The sequence below is a fragment of the Desmodus rotundus genome, chromosome 6 (genome assembly GCF_022682495.2).
Source record: "Desmodus rotundus isolate HL8 chromosome 6, HLdesRot8A.1, whole genome shotgun sequence".
NCBI classification, from domain to species: domain Eukaryota; kingdom Metazoa; phylum Chordata; class Mammalia; order Chiroptera; family Phyllostomidae; genus Desmodus; species Desmodus rotundus.
In genome coordinates, this window is record NC_071392.1 from 76315979 (window position 1) to 76329366 (window position 13388).

The following is a 13388-nucleotide window of genomic DNA, read 5'->3' on the forward strand; positions in this document are numbered from 1 at the left end:
GAAATCACAACTGATACACTGAGGAGGGCCAGCTGTAGGGGCCCCAACGGTTCTCCACAGCCCTGTACGATGCACGGGGCTTTTCTGCGCAGCTGGGCACGTCATCACCGGTGAAGCTCCACGAGACATCTGGTGAGGAGGAACCCTCAGGAAGTGTGAGGGCTGAGCTACTGAGTCTTACCAGCCTCCAGACTCCGAAAGGCCTGTGTCGTGTGCTGGGAAGAGCACCTCAGCCAGTGGGCCCACACTGGGGGGCTCTGGGGAGGCTGAAAGCTAAGAATCACCTGCACCCCCAGGCCCAGCTCCTCAGGCAGCAAAGCCTACCTGTAGAACCTTCATAAAACCCAGAATGTGAGTGAAAAAGAACTGGTTGGGAGGAACACACCAGATGTGACTGAAGTATTTACAAAACAATGTGGGATACAGACCAAAACAAGCTGGACCTTATTAAAAAACAATAAAGCCCCTCAAAACGAGACTCTTTTTTTCCTACTCAGTTTCAGATACTTAAATGTTTTGTAAATAACAGGGAGGGCACTAGAGCCTGTTCTGCCTCTGGTTTGCGCACAGACCTGTCGGGAGCTGGATGCAGAAAGGAGCTGGAGACAGGAAGAGGGAAGAGGGCCTATCACACATGTCACGGTCTCTCCTCTGCAGCAGTTCCTGGAAATGACCAACTGGGGACCTGCTCAGGGGTTCTGAAAGGAGAAAACAAATTTATTTGACTAAGACAGACAAAGTCTTTACTTCCAAGGTTTGCCTTGCAGGTGGCTGCGGGGGTTCGGGTGGCTGGCAGGGCCCCCCGCGGGGCTCCCGGAGGGCAGGTTCTGGCTGCTGCGGGAGCTTGGAACCTTGGAGTCTCTTCCGGAGGCGTTAGCTTGACTCAGCCGGCCTGAGGGAGCAAGGAAGCAGGGAGCAGAGCTGCAAGAATGGTCCCAGGGACAAGCTGCCAAGTATACTTTTAAGCTAATGAAGTCTTATGCTACAACCACTTTTAAACTAATAAAGTCCTATTCAGCATTTATTGAATACTTAAGGCTAAAACCTGTTTATCCTTGAGACCAACTAAAAGGTTAGGAAAGGGGCAGGGATGAAAGAAGACCCAGATAGCTTTTCTTTCTTCCTCTCCATTGTTCCCAGTCAACCTGGCCTGTCCCACTTTCCTTCTTTTTTTTTAAAAAGATTTTATTTATTTAGTTTTAGAGGGGAAGGGAGGGAGAAAGAGAGGGAGAGAAACATCAATGTGTGGTTCCCTCTCATGGGCCCCCTAATGGGGACCTGGCCCGCAACCCAGGCATGTGCCGTGACCAGGAATAGAACCCGTGACCCTTGGGTTCGCAGGCCGGCACTCAATCCACTGAGCCACACCAATAGAGAAGGGGGCAGGAGTGATTAGTGGCCTGAGAAAAGGGAGTGGTGTGCAAAGGAAAGGCCAGAAGTGGTTTAAATGTGACTAGAAGCAACAGAAGAAATGAGAATCTTCCAAGAAGGAATCTGACTGCCTTAGCTCAGCCTCTCAACTCTGCCTGAGACACATACACTTTGATAAATTCTCTTCTCTTCTATGTCTGTGCACAAATGCCTAATTCTTGCCACAATCTGGGATCACTTCCGCTTGCCTCCTCTCCCTGCACCACACCTGTACCCCCCTCCCCACAAATATTTTAAGACTTTGAATATATCTTTCAAAGATCCTTAGAAGGGATCAAACTTTTCATACGATGAGGTGATTTCAAAACTACAAATCATAAGCTCTCCAGAAAACATCATCTCTAAAGGTCAAAATATCTTACTGGGATTGTCCGCAGGACCCTGATCCTCCTCCAGGTAATATTCTATCTTTTTTAGGTCTTCTGGGGTAAATCTCCATTTATTCTCAGCTGGTGAGGGCGGCATTTTGGGGCTCGATCGTTTCCGGGCAGAACCAGGAGGAAGGGCTTGCTGGCAAGATGCTGGCAGGGAACCCGTGATCAGTCCTTCTGGAAATTTCTGAGCTAAGACTTTCAGACCTAGGTGTGGAAGATCATCGGAAAAGGCAGCATTAACACGGGAGGCCAAGGCAAAACCTGACGGGGAGCCCGCGTGACTCCTAATCTTCGGTCCCAGGTCGAGGCTAACACAAGGGCGTGCAGTGTTTCCCAACGCTCTGCCGCCAAGTACACTGCACCAGAAAATGCCGCTCGTTCCGTGGCATTGCAAGAATTCCACCAGAAATCCTTTTGCTTAAGTCTTCCACATCCAGGCTTCCTTACAGAGCCCTGATGCCAAGTCAGTATCTCAGGAATTTAAAACATGTGCTGATAAAGATAACAACAGTTTCACACAACTCCTGCCTCCTCTCAGCCAGCAGGGTTGTCTGTTTCTGAAACACCAGCAGACCTGGTTTTATTGCACTCGCTTCATTGCATTTCACAGATGTTTTGGGGGCTTGTTTTTTGTTTCGCAAATCGAAGGCAAGCCCCTCCACCAGCAAGAAGATTATGACTTGCTTTACTGCAAAGCTTGCTTTGTTGTGGTGGTCTGCAGTATGTCTGCGGCATTTCCTCTGACTACCCCGAGGAGAGAGGGGGTGAAATGGGGTTGTAGGGTTGTGAATCCAAACATCAGTTTTTAAAGTCCTAAGCAGGACACAGCCCCGCTCACCTCCAGAAAGCATGAAGAGGTTTTCGAAGCCTCGCTCGCACATGGTGGTGGCCGCCTGGCTGGCTAGCCTCTCGTCGTCATCGTAAAGAATGATGATCTTGCCATGGGCATTTTTCTAAGAGTCAGAGGAGTTAAGGTTCCACCACACTGAGTTAATGCTCCTAGACTGTAAGACACCCCCAGGGGACAAAGAACTGTCCCAGTTTACCTTTCCGAATTCAGGGGAATTCTCTCTTTACCCATCACACCAGCAGTTATCAGCTTTCCTCCCGTCATGGAAACCACACAAGCTGGTATTCTTTTCTTTTATAAACTAATATCGCCGCCGCCCGAGACAGCACTAGTTACATACTGTACACCAGTGGGCTCTGCTATTGTCGCGACCCTGGGAAGTATTACAAGCTCCATGTAACAGGCAAGGAAATAGAAAAACTTTTATGTCCAATGTGTTCTAATGCAGCCTTGCTTATAATAGTACAAAATAAAATAAAATAAAGGGAATCACCTAAAAGAACAATAGAGATAAAAAGTTGAGTACATTATAGTAAATCTGAAGATATTTACAATGTATCAAAAATGGAGTTTATAAACAGCTTGTGTTACTATGAGAAAATACATTGTAATATCATGTGGGGAAAAGCAAGATACTAAACTATATGTACAGTATGATTTCTACTTCATTCAAAAATACGTAGAAGACAGTCTGGAATAAAAAACACAAAAATGCAATAAGAATTGTTCAAATGGGTGATTATTGAAGATTTCAATTCTCTTTCTTAGATATTTCAGTATTTAAATTGTTTTCTACTTTGTATGATTTTTTACAAGCAAAACACTTAATATTTTATGAAGAAGAAAGTTAAAACAGAAGGAAGAAAATTCACTTTGCAAGTTTTACTTGGGAAAGCTTTCTGGGGGAAAAGTCTTAGGACGAACTCTTAATGGGTCATAACCTCCAACCTGATGTTCTTTGGCCCAGTGCGGTATGACTGGGAGGCATCTGCCATCACAGTCGGCACACTTTCGCAACAGCTAAGAATCCACATTCTAAAATATGCTAAGTAAGCTAATTATTATCAAAAGTCCTTCCAGAGTTTTCTTACTGGGAGCATGACTCACGATAAGTTTGCTTCTTACAATCCTCACTATCACCCAATTCCTTAAAATGCAACAAAGGATACATATTCAAGAATATCGTTTGAATAAGGGTTCATTGTTCTAGACAGAGTTGCAATTGGGTAACTGTAAGCTGCAAAAAAGGAAAATTGGGAAGTTTGTAGCCCTCCTCATACAGCGGGCCCCAACCCCCAGTTGGTTTCAAGTCTAACTGAAAGAAACATATTTTCAAAATCAATAATACTTTTGTGGAAGAAAAGAAACAGGACACTGTAAGCAAAATATGAAGCTTCACTTGGCAGTTTCCGACATTCAGCACCGGGCACCTGAGCCACCTGAGAATGTCACCAGCCTGTCTCAGAGCCTTATGGAAAAACCAGCTCGCAGGCTCCTACACCGGATGAGGCTAACATACGGTCCCGCAGCCGCCAACCGTGGGACGTGGTTCAGGCAGCAGGGCCGCAGGAACGGGCTCTGTTCGTGGGAGTGAGACACTATACAGCCACCTCTCTCTTACCTCCAACAATGTGGCACTGCTGGTAAGAATCTCTATCGCGCACATCTAGCAGCAGGAAGGGGCAGTCGGGATAAGGTTTGTCTTTGGTGTTGGGCTCTGCTTTCTTCACTAGCCCTTTGTCTAGATCCAGTTCCCCAACACCACTGATGACGCTGTGGGCAGAAAATAGGTCAGCAGACACCAGTCAGGAGTTGGCGGCTAAAGGTCGTGTGCGTTTCTTCAGAATAGCGAGAGAGCGTTCAGTGTCTTTTCAAAGGGTTCTTCAAAGACAAAGGAACATGGAGAGAGGGTCTCAGTCCTGCCTCTGAATACGGGACCCTATGGGTTCCTATTCTATCTCACTGGGCCCCGAAGAGGGGGCCCACAGGTCCATACTCACCTTCAGACAATGTGTGTTCGGTCAATGGCATGGCTGAGGGGCAGAAACTGCGGGGCAGCATTCAGGGAAAGAAAGAGGTGAACAACTAATCCGGTGGGATTTTGAGGGGGTGTAAGAAAGCAGAGCAAAGGGGAAAGAATAGGGGTGATAGGACAGGAAAAGGGAAGGCGTTTCTATGTGTGTTATACGTAACGTGAAGTAACATTTTAATATGTTCATACAGTGACCTGTCCAATGTGGATTTGAACCCTAAAGTTTTCAGTAGTTATCTGTACTTACTTCCATGTCATAGGTTACAATGTCAAGGTTGAAGAGGCTTTTAGGTTTGGAGACACTTATATAATCAGACACAGGAAAAGGTAAGATGAAAATGAGACAGTTCTGTTTCTAAGGTCATAAAATCACTAAAATTGGTCGCCATAGCAATATTATAGACAAAATGTGGCTAAAACATGAATCAAAGAAATAAGCAGAGTAGGTGTTATACATAAAACACTGAGTAGTGAAGTGCCTCTCTTAGAAGAAGATGATTACTCTCCTAGGCAAATATGAAGACACACACGCCAAACCACAGACTGGCACGCAGCAGAGTTCCTCTCCCGTCACAGCAAGTCCAATTCTGCGTTTAAATGTGATAAACGCTGTAACTGCATGGTGCATATTTGCTGAACCAAAGGAGAAGAAATTCTGTCTTCAATGGAAGTCTTGTTGGCCTATCTTGCTCTGAACGCTACTTCTGAGTCCTTGCACAAAAGTAGTTATAAAAATAGTAAGGGTGGTATAGATGATACCTATTCTTCCCTAATGGAACTATTTTACCAAGTAGAGGGGATGGGTATGTGCCGAAAATCAGCAGTGTCTTATAATCGAAGGTGAGCGTTAGTGAGAAAGTGTTGTGTCACGGTGCATGGAATAAGGACCAGCCCCGTGCAGCTGGACAATCGGCCCCAAGGGCCGCTGTCACTCTCCTTTGCACCCATTTAATACCAGAGCACTGTGTGTGACACTTGATTGTTCTTCCGATTCCAGTCGGGATAATTATAAGCTGCAGCAGACAGAAGAGGTGGAGAAATCATGCTCTCTGAGTGAAAAGACAGTCGCTATAAAGCCAGGCCCCCATAGGAAACGTGCGTGCAAGAAGGCTGAGAAGAATGGAAGTGAGGAGTGAAAATCACCGCTGTCCTGTCAATAGATTCTCACATTCACTGACCGAGAATGCTGTGAAAAGCATCAGGAGGTGGCATTTCCATAGGTGGAAATGTGGGACTGTCCCATTGCCAATCTGGTGCTAAGGTAATTAAGTCTCTGAAATGGCTCTCTCTTGACGAGCAGGAAGGCAAGATGCAGTGAAAGGATGAATCCGATTCGAGTACCTCTGGAGTGTCGAGCGGCTGGAGTCCCCTGCTCCCACGCTATTTGTGAACTGGACAGGACTCGGCGACTGCTCGCCGGGGCTCCCCTTCCCATTGGTCCTGGCAGTGATTTCAGCATCAGGGTCTGAAGTCGCAGAATCATTGTCTAAAATTTGCAAACGAAGAAAGAAGCACATTTAACTGTCAACTCTGTATTTGTCAGGCAGTGCCCCTGAAATTAGGTCAAGAAAAGGAACTTGTGTCACCTTACTTAAATTGTTCTATAAATTTAGTAGGTAGGTTCTCAAAATGGACCCCAGGGGTTCCTAGGGCCCCTTTCAGGGGATGGGCAAGGTGAAAACTGTTTTCGTATTTGTCTTTTTTACTGTGTTGATATTTGCCCTGATGGAGAAAGTGAAAAGGCGGATGAGACTGCTAGTGCCTGAGCAAGAGCCTGAATAGAGGCATCGAGTTCATTAGTAATCACTCTGCTTTCACCAGCCCGCAATCACAGTTAACATGGCAGTCTCACTAAGAAATGTCCCCGATGATGCAGTGATAATTAATCATTTTGTTAAGTCTCACCCTTAAGTACACATCTTTTTAATACTCTGAGTGAGGAAATGGGGAACGGCACACGCCAGTCTGCTACGTACCCCAGCACCGCGGCTGCCTCAAGAAAAAGCATGAGTGTGATTACTGCTGCTTTTGCCACGGACACCATTTTCACTTGGAAGAAAAGCTGAGAAAAACTGTGGTTACTTAGACTCGTATAGTTGGCAGACATTTTCCCCCAAATGATCTAAGTGTAAAAGGGAACTTGTCATTCGAAGGAAAACAACTGATGGCATTTGTTGCAATGATTAAATTTTGAACGAAAATCATAAGTTTGGAAACTTCATGCCATCAGGAGCTTGACAGTTTCCCCAGACTTAATGTGCTTGCTGATAAGATAGGCGGTGAAATTGATAAATGTGATTTTTTGATACTGTGTAATGAAATTTGTCAGCATTTGGAAGATCTTCATAACTCAGTGAACCAGTAATTTTCACACAGCCAATGTACGATGGTATAAAATCATACAGGGACAAAAGGTGCATTCAAAGTGTAAGACAGAACACTGGGTTTTAATGTAGCAGAGTATGAAAAGCTCATTGATATAGTTTCAGATTTCACATTACAACTGACCTTTAGGAAACTATCAGTGTCAAGGTTGGGTGTCGTATCAAAGGAAAATACCCACAATAACTGAAAGGACTAGAAAAACACTGCGCCCTTGTATGACTACAGGTCTGTGTGAGGCCAGGTTTTCACACCCATCGACCCGAAGAGCCGACTGCGACACTGAGTGCGGAAAACAGGCGGGCCGGCTGTCTCCTGCTGAATCAGATTGAGATGTATAAAAAACTAATACAATTCCATTCTAACTTTTTTTTTGTTTTAGAAATATTGCTCTTTTGCATGAAAATATGCTACTTCTGTTTGCAATAGGTTTAGTCTGGTTATTTTTAAGTGAAATAGTAAGCAAATATTTTTTAAGTTCTCAGTGTAAATTTTTAATACCCTAAATATTAATAGGTATAATTTATATATGCCAAAACTCCTTGAGGTCCTCAATAATTTGTATGTATTATACATGCTATATTTTTAATAAATTTTGTAGTGTGGAGGGAGATTGATACAAAAAAGTATGAGCATTTGCTGTTCTAACCAGTATAATTAGAGAAGAAATAGAAATGAGGTCTTAATTTGCATATAATATAATATACTGAGAAGCTTTGGGAAAATCCCATAAGGAAAATAAGTATGTGGTTACATAAAAACAAACAAACAAAATATTTTTCCTATATACCAATTAGAAAATAGTATGAAGATCTCATTTACAGTAACAATTACAGATATACAATATACTCTCCTAGAAAATATACCTATTAAGAAACGTAAAGGTCCTATAAAAACTCCTAAGTTCTTTAGAGGTCTTATAAAATTTTACCTGGGGACATTAAAGACCTAAATACAGACAGCGACATATCTTGCACAGTCCTGACTGGGTGACTAAAAGTTAAATGATGTTACTCCTTTCCAAACTTAATTTAATTTTTAGTCTTAATATAAATCCAATGGGATTTAAGAAAAAAAGTTTAAAAGGATTTTAACTATAAAAAGAGCAAAAGAAAATTATACACACATACATAAAAATTTGGAACACTTGACTCATCAAAGAGTAGCATATACTGAAAAGGTAAAGAATGAAAGCAACGCAGAACTACAATCAGAACAACAGACTGCAAGAGCGAACAGGAAAACAAGTCCCAGAGTGTGTATAAAGAGCTGGTGTATGTTAAAGGCGGCATCACAGATCAGTTGGTGAAGGGAGAACAACTGAATAAATAGTGCTGGAATCTTCTGTCAACTATCTAGAAAGACCAAATTTAGATGCCCTCACACCACATACCAGGATATGTAACAGATGGGCTGGAATTAAAAACACAACAAGTGAGCTAATAGAAGAAATAGAGGTAAATAATTTCTCTTATTTTAGAATTTATGAGTCTAAAGCAATAAAACAAAACAACAAGAAAGGCTAAAAGATGTAATGATATAGAAAGGCAAACCTCATATATGTCAAAAACCAGCACAAAGAAAAGTAAAAGGTGAATAACAAATTAGGGAAAAATATCTGTAATATATATGGATGAGGAAAGGTTAATATACTTAATTCACAGAGCTTTTTTGTTTAATTAACTGCCTCTTTAATCAAAAAAGAATAATGTATACAAGTTAAAATGCAAACAAGATAATATGGGGAAAAAAGCCTTCTTCTGATTCCAGACCCACGGTCCGCAGGCCCCCTCCCCCAGGGGAACCAGCTCCACAGATTCGTGTCTCCTTCCAGAAATAAAACTACATACTTCTGCATATATTTTATTTCTTCCCCTTCTTACATGTCCGGACGAATGCCATTCACACGGCTCTCCACTTTGTTTTGTTGTTTCATTTTTACTTAATAACACAGCTTGGAAATTGTTCCAAATCATCTCAAATAAAAATTTCTCTCATTTATTTCCATGGCTGTATTGATTTCCAAAGTAGAGCTATCATGATTACATAAGCTTTCATAAATCAGTAAGTAAAAGATGAAGATTCCATTAGAAAACGAATGGAAAGAACCTGGAACGTCCTCAAAAGAAGAAACACACATGACCAGCAAACACACACACAGAGCCCACTCTCACCATCAGAGGCGTTCAGAAGAAAACCATTACGTACCATTCTTCATCTACCAAATGGGCCAATGTTTACGAAAGTGACAATTATCAGCATTGGCTAGGATGGGGAGAAACATGTCTTCCTTCACTCGGTGGGAATGCGGAGGGACAGAACCATGCAGGAGATACTGTGGAATCAGCACAACGTCTCAAAATGACTCCCCCCTTTGTCCATCTGCAACAATTTATCTTCAGGAAATAATCAGAACCATACATACACTTATGTGTTTACATGCAGCGTGGGTTCATAAAAGTGGAAAATTAGAAGAACTGGAATGCCCCAGCAATAAGAGAATAATTAAGTAAATTATGGTATGTCCAGAGTATAGACATTATATGACCATGTGACCTTCACATGGAAGCTTTGGAGGTCTACTGAATGACACAGGAAAGACGCATGACAAAATGTTCATTGAAGACAGTGTCATACAAAGCTATACGCAGAGTATGGATTTGGGTGGGAGTTAGATAGGGGGAAAATAGACCAAAATGTTAACAGGATTATTAGTTATTTTAGTTTTCTTCTTTCTTTATTTTCTGCAGTTTTCTCATTTTCTAAAAATATACTTTTAAGTCAGGGAAAAACAATAAACAGTATAAAATGAGATTTTGTAATCTTCAAAGATAGCCAATATGCAAACAGATACAATCTGTCCTACAGCCATTCCTGAGTGAGTTATTATTCTGTGTAGAGCACTGGAAAAACACTAATATTACTCACACATTATGGCGTCCTATTTTACAAGAGTCGATTTTGCTGTGCAAATTTATCTCCGGAGAGAAAATTGCGTGTGCCCGTATGCCCTGGTGCTGCAATCTCTATAATGAATGGAAAGACCCAGTCCAGGTACTTACATAACCAGGTTAAAATTGGGGTATTTGTATGAGGAGACTCAATTATCTCCGTTACAAAGAGCCCTTCTTCCTCTGCCGTGTGAGAGGCATCTGTCAAAGATAAATTCCTGGCTTTTTCAGACTCTCTTTATCCTCGCTAACAAAAACAAGCCCAGGGAAATGACAGTTGAGTTGCACGAACCCAGTGTTCAGACTTCCTGAGAAACTTGTCTTGAAATCAGAAGTCAAATTACTGGCCTACAGCAACCTTAACAAAACACATTCCCCTTCAGTAAACAGCCACACATTGGTTGGTGAGTGCTTCGGGATACATAGAAGACCTTTACTTTGTGTACAACTAAGAGGGTTTATTTTAACGACTTGGAATTTAAGAAAAGAAATCTGGAGCCTACCTATCTTTCTGGCCTTATCTCCTACCAGGCACCTATTTCTCCCTCAATCCACAGCCGGCCTGGATTATGTGACTCCCCAGGCACGCTGGGAGCTGCTTCTTCTCCGTGCCTCTGCCTGCTCCTCGGCCAGCCCATGTCTCACCTGGACAGTCTAGTCTGAAAGCTTGAGGAGAGCCCACCTGTCTTATACCTGGAAAACACCTTCCCTTCCTCGGAACCCCCACAGCAAAGACACCGGTTGCTATGGGAGACACAGAGAGGTGTGTTCTAGGTCCATTCCTCACTGGCTGCATCACCTACAGCAAGCCAACGAACCTCTGGGTGTGGGCTTCTCATCTGTAAAGCGCACCTTCCTTCTAGTTTGGGAGAAAGTTAAATAAGAGAACTCATCGAAGTACCTAGCATATACAAATATTCCACAAACGATGGCTTCCTTCAGTCCTCCATTATGAATTTCTGCCACGTTAGTAGTTTTGTGTTTCTGTTATCGTTCTCCTCACCCAATGCACAAGCACACGTGACTACAAACTCCACGTCCGCAAGAGCTGCGTTCTACTCATCACTTTCGTTCACAGCACCGAATTCTGTGGCCAGGACATAACATAGAAAGCACTAAAAATATTTGTTGAAAAAAAAGTAGTTAGTATATTAAACACATCTGAAACCTTTAAAACCAGAAATGCTAGAGCCACAAACCCAGATGGCTTTTTTTAAAGAAGTAGGAATTAACAATTCAAGCACCGGACAGCATGTCTCAGAGAGTAACAATGTAGTTGCAACGGGACACGGCCCCGTCCGTGTGCCCCGGCAGCGGAGGGCCAGCCCTTCAGTCAGAGGGTCACTCCCGCACGCTCAGTTCTCATTACCTTCTAGCCTTTGAATCTCCTCAGCTGTCACTTCCAGTGTTTGATCGGATAAAGAAGCAACTTGGATGACCTGAGAGAAGAAAGAACGCAGTGTGCAGCTGTGTGCGTGCTTGTTTGTGTTTCCACAGCGGCAAGCCTGTCTTTTTGCAAAAGACAGGGAACATCAAAGATCTCTTGTTTTAAGAAACCGGCAGTGCCCCCAACCAGGGACTGAATCTCAGGTCTCCTCACTTTGGGAGTGGTAATGGTGCTGCAGACGATCGATCCAGAAGGACGGACCCCTTTAAAACAGTGCACAATAAACTTAAAAGGCCAAAACTGCACCCACATATATTCTAGTCCCAACATACCATGTTATTTCTTGAAAATGTAATACTTACAGTAACAGAATTGTATCAGCAGTTCTTTAAGCAAGGATGATATAAATGAAATTATGAGTACATAGATTATTATATTGTATACCTACATATAGTTTTTAAAGCACTTTTTACAACTTGGCTCCTAAGACCCAAGATTCGACTTGAGTTATTTCAATGGAACTCCTGTTTGGGGGCCAGAGAGACACTTGGTCCATAATTTTCAAATGAAAGAAAAAAAATGACTCTCCCACAGTAACAAAATAGCTCACGAAAGACTTGGAAGAAGAACTCAGTCATAGGAGGGAGATTGCCTGGTTTAACAGAGAAAAAGTCCAAGCAACCCAGAGTCCAGAACTCGAGATTCTAAATATTAAATTAAATGAATGAGGAAATAAAAACCTAAACCACAAATGTGATGGTTTAAAAGTAGAATGGACATTTTACTTTATAAAATTCTTATTAAAGAAAAGAGAAAATTTTCACACCATCCTCGAATGAACACACCACACGCCCCGCCCATTAACTCTCCCCCTGGCCCCCCAGTGAAATACGAAGAATCAGAAGAAGCCCCCTGCACATATTACCTAGAGTCCAATTCAGAGCGACTCACACAGAGCAGCACAAATTAGACCATCTTCGCTCCAACGGAAGATCATTCAACTTACCAGCTGGGCAAATGTCGTAACTTTTAATCTCTTGAAAAGTTCATCTTTTTTGTATCTATAATCTGAAAAGCAGGAGAGAACAAATATTTTTCAAGGTTTATTTTGCTTTCTTAGAGGCATTCCTTCTTTCTAATCATGAAGTTACATGGTATATTTTTGAAGTTATTTATGTGCTTTCACATGCATTATGTCATTTGCTCCTCATGAGACCCTCCAGATTAAAAGTGGCCAGTGCTCTATCAGCTCTTCCCTGCCCCTCTTTGCTTTGGCCAGCAGAAGGCCTGCGGCTGAACATATAAGCCACCTCGTCGTGTCTAGAGACTTTATCCCGTGCCTGTACTTTACTAGTCCACCATTTTCCTTTATCTGTACTTTGACGACATTTACCACATTTTTACAGCTGCTTTAAATCCTTTTCAGAACAAAGCAGAGAAAAATGTCTGCATTTTATAAACAAGGACAGAGGCCGAGAAGCTGAGTGGCCCCAGCCCACGAGACATCGACACCCTCCTACTCTAACCCTGCCTTGAAAAGAGAGCGATGATGTTCCCGAGGGTATGAACTATGCTAGAGATGCAGGACAACACTTTCCCCCTGGGTACAGTGCTGGGCACAAAGTTATGACTGGCCATGACAATCTTTGTGTCAGTTTCCCTTCACAGTCCCTTCAATAAAAAGCACCCCGTTCAGTTCTGCAAGGCGAGAACGTCCTGGAGATCTACGGCACAGTTGAACTGTACACGTACGATGGTTAAGGGAATACATTTCCTGGTATGTGTTATTTACAGTTAAACAAAATAGAAATCAACCTAATACACCCATATTTATTCTGCGCTGTCTTTACAGTTCTGACACATCACTCCTCCAATGAGGGGATTTCTGCAATTGTTTATTAATAATTCTTCATATCACATTAAACTGTTTTTTAAAAACTTAGCCAAACTCACTTTTTCTAATCCCTGCCCCACGGAGGCC

At 42.6% G+C, this 13388-nt stretch overlaps 1 protein-coding gene across 3 annotated transcripts in view; it reads right to left on the reverse strand.

The window, feature by feature from the left end:
* Positions 1–696: 696 nt before the first annotated feature.
* CEP41 (centrosomal protein 41) overlaps positions 697–13388 on the reverse strand; it is a 39270-nt gene continuing 26578 nt past the window's right edge. For all 3 annotated transcript variants that reach the window (XM_024554965.3, XM_024554966.3, XM_024554964.3), the window contains 8 exons: positions 12414–12475; positions 11390–11459; positions 6029–6173; positions 4277–4428; positions 3825–3892; positions 2644–2758; positions 1794–2009; positions 697–892 (listed from right to left, as the gene is read on the reverse strand). In XM_024554965.3, coding sequence (XP_024410733.2) covers positions 744–892; positions 1794–2009; positions 2644–2758; positions 3825–3892; positions 4277–4428; positions 6029–6173; positions 11390–11459; positions 12414–12475 — 977 coding nt within the window. In that variant the 3' untranslated portion in view covers positions 697–743. The remainder of the gene's footprint in view (positions 893–1793; positions 2010–2643; positions 2759–3824; positions 3893–4276; positions 4429–6028; positions 6174–11389; positions 11460–12413; positions 12476–13388) is intronic.